We start from the raw sequence: 2,482 nt of genomic DNA, 5'->3' as shown, positions 1-2,482 counted from the left end.
TATTCTGACTCTCTGGAGATATTTTAAGGGCCACGGATCAGAGATGCAGAAAGTCTTTACCTAATAAAACTATAAGAATTGAACTTGCATAAAAAAGATTCTCATTCATTGTGTATTCTTTTGTTTCTTCAAATTTTGACAACATTTATATAAGTTCAAAAAAAATCTCATGTAAAGAATTTTGTTATTTATCACAACTTAAAAAAACAGACTTTGAAAAAAAGAAAAAAAATCTATTTCACTGTGAAAGTAATGAAAAAAATGATGATTGATCTATTCTGTAGCCTAGATACTGTGACTACCGTCGACCAGCCACAGATTACGTAGGAGATGCAGAAGTAGGCACAGGAGAGGAATACACATTTACGCTGGTCTACTGGCACATCCTGGCCGCCAGGCTTGCTTTCATTGTCGTGTTTGAGGTATGCTTAATCCATCTTCTTCAACAGCTAAATAGAATATTTCCGCACCTAGGGGGTATGGCAGAAACATTTCAACTCCTGGGCTAAGATAATTAAATGTTAAGCTCAAGGGTCTCTGCCAGACATTCCAGAATCTTACCCAGAGGTTTGAGATTTCTCTGTCTTACTCCCAGGGTAGGAAATATTTTTCTCTCACTTTCGTTACATTAGAAGTGATTGCATGAAACACAAGTGTTGGTCGCATTTTCGTCGAATAAACCCAATGAGTTATCTTCTGCGGTCTACTATTGTTGACGTGACGTCAGTGCAGTGTTTATGTGATGTCCTTACCCTAGGGTAAGACAGAAAAATGTGTCCCTGATCAGAATTGTGGATATCTCTGTCTAATGGGGGAGAAAAAGGAGATTTGTTTCAGAAACAAAGCAACTTTTTATTTAGGGGGTTGTGGGGGGCGTACAGTATTTGCTATGTCTATGATTTCGATATCAAACCTTATACAAAGGTTAAGTATACAAATACCTCAGGTTTCATAGTTTCAAAGTCAATTAAGGCCAAGATTATTGTCATCATCGCTCTATAGCAACTTTATTTCTTAATAGATTTTAAAAAGCATAAAATAAAGAAAGATCTGTAAATATTAAATGTCATTTTCTAGCTTTAAAGTTACTTTGTGTTGTATATGTTTCTATTCCGTCTTTGCGTATTGCAGAGTTATCTTCTCTTGGGAGCAGGTATTGATTGTTACGTCACTTGTTTGTGAGAGTAACGTCATCAATTTTTGAGAAAATGACGTAATTTTCTCACACAAACCAATGACGTAACTATCAATACCTGCTCACAAGAGAAGATACCTCTGCAATACGCAAAGACGGAATATCTGCAGTTCAAATTAAGTTCGTTAAAATGTAAAACTTTTGACATAGTGACCATTTTTTCATTGAATTCTCTTCAAATTTTCAGTAGTTTTAATTCTCTGTATTTCACCTTGATTTACAGAACTTGATTGTATTTGCAACCTGGTTGGTGATGTACCTCATCCCAGACATGCCAGGATCTGTGAAGCTTCAGATGCTGAGAGAAAATTTCTTGGTCAAGGAAGCATGAGAAAATTCTTGGCCAAGGAAGCACTTCATACAGCGGAGACAGTAAACGAAGGCAGGATGTGGCGATGATAATGCCACAAACGCCACCAGTACACAATTCTGATGACAACTTCAGTGTTTATCTCCTAGAAAAATGATAACCGGAAAATAGTCTGATAAAAAAGGAGGAGTATTTGCCCATTTACTGACATCAATCAACAAACTCTACCATTGTGTGATTCAGAGTTCTGTTTATCAGAAAGCACAGGAAACAAATATTTAATATTGCAGAATTTTTTCTTGAGACAATTTGTATTTACTCTATATAATTCAAAGACAATGGTTAAATTGTGATTTTTAGAATAATCTGTGGTTTAAATATCATAAATACAAATTTTTCAATTTTGTTTTGCCAAAATCTCAACCTGACAACAAATTATACATTTAAGTGTGTTTTTCTACACAGCCTTAAAGGGATATTCTTCTTCTTGAATCACGTTTCCAACAGACCATGCAGCTTTCTTTTTAACTTCAGTGTAGCTATAATCCATTATAACCCAGTACTTTCAGGTTGTAGATATAGTATTAAGTATTAAAACCAAAGTCTTGTTATTAGACATTTGATTTAAAACAAACATTGAATCTATTGTTGTGAAATTTATAGACATATATACTCGTTATTAGTGAAGACTGTTAGAAATAGTTTGTTCCTTAAAATCTAAATACATTATAAAAATCGTAGGTTTATTCAGTTATATATATAATTTCTTTCTTTAAGAGTTTGTATAGGAAATATATATTTACTTATAGCCTTATAAATATTATACCAAATTATATATTTTATCAATTAATCTTATCATTGTTAATCATTAAAAATATGTGTACCAAAAATATTCTATGTGAAAGAAACTTTCAAATAGTGCTATGAAAGAGGTTTATTGTCAATTTAAAATAAAGTTCAACAAGTAAGATGCTGAT

The 2,482-nt window shown here is 33.0% G+C and overlaps 1 protein-coding gene across 1 annotated transcript in view; it reads left to right on the top strand.

Moving 5' to 3' along the window:
* The first annotated feature begins 43 nt into the window (after nt 1–43).
* The window catches only part of LOC110454164 (anoctamin-4-like), a 7,650-nt gene continuing 5,211 nt past the window's right edge, over nt 44–2,482 (top strand). Inside the window, exons 1-2 of the mRNA XM_021503539.1 lie at nt 44–52; nt 285–422. Of these exons, the coding sequence (XP_021359214.1) occupies nt 44–52; nt 285–422 (147 nt within the window). The remainder of the gene's footprint in view (nt 53–284; nt 423–2,482) is intronic.

The sequence above is a fragment of the Mizuhopecten yessoensis genome, unplaced genomic scaffold, assembly GCF_002113885.1.
Source record: "Mizuhopecten yessoensis strain PY_sf001 unplaced genomic scaffold, ASM211388v2 scaffold7713, whole genome shotgun sequence".
In the NCBI taxonomy this organism is placed as follows: Eukaryota; Metazoa; Mollusca; class Bivalvia; order Pectinida; family Pectinidae; genus Mizuhopecten; species Mizuhopecten yessoensis.
This window is presented reverse-complemented; position numbering and strand designations above follow the sequence as displayed.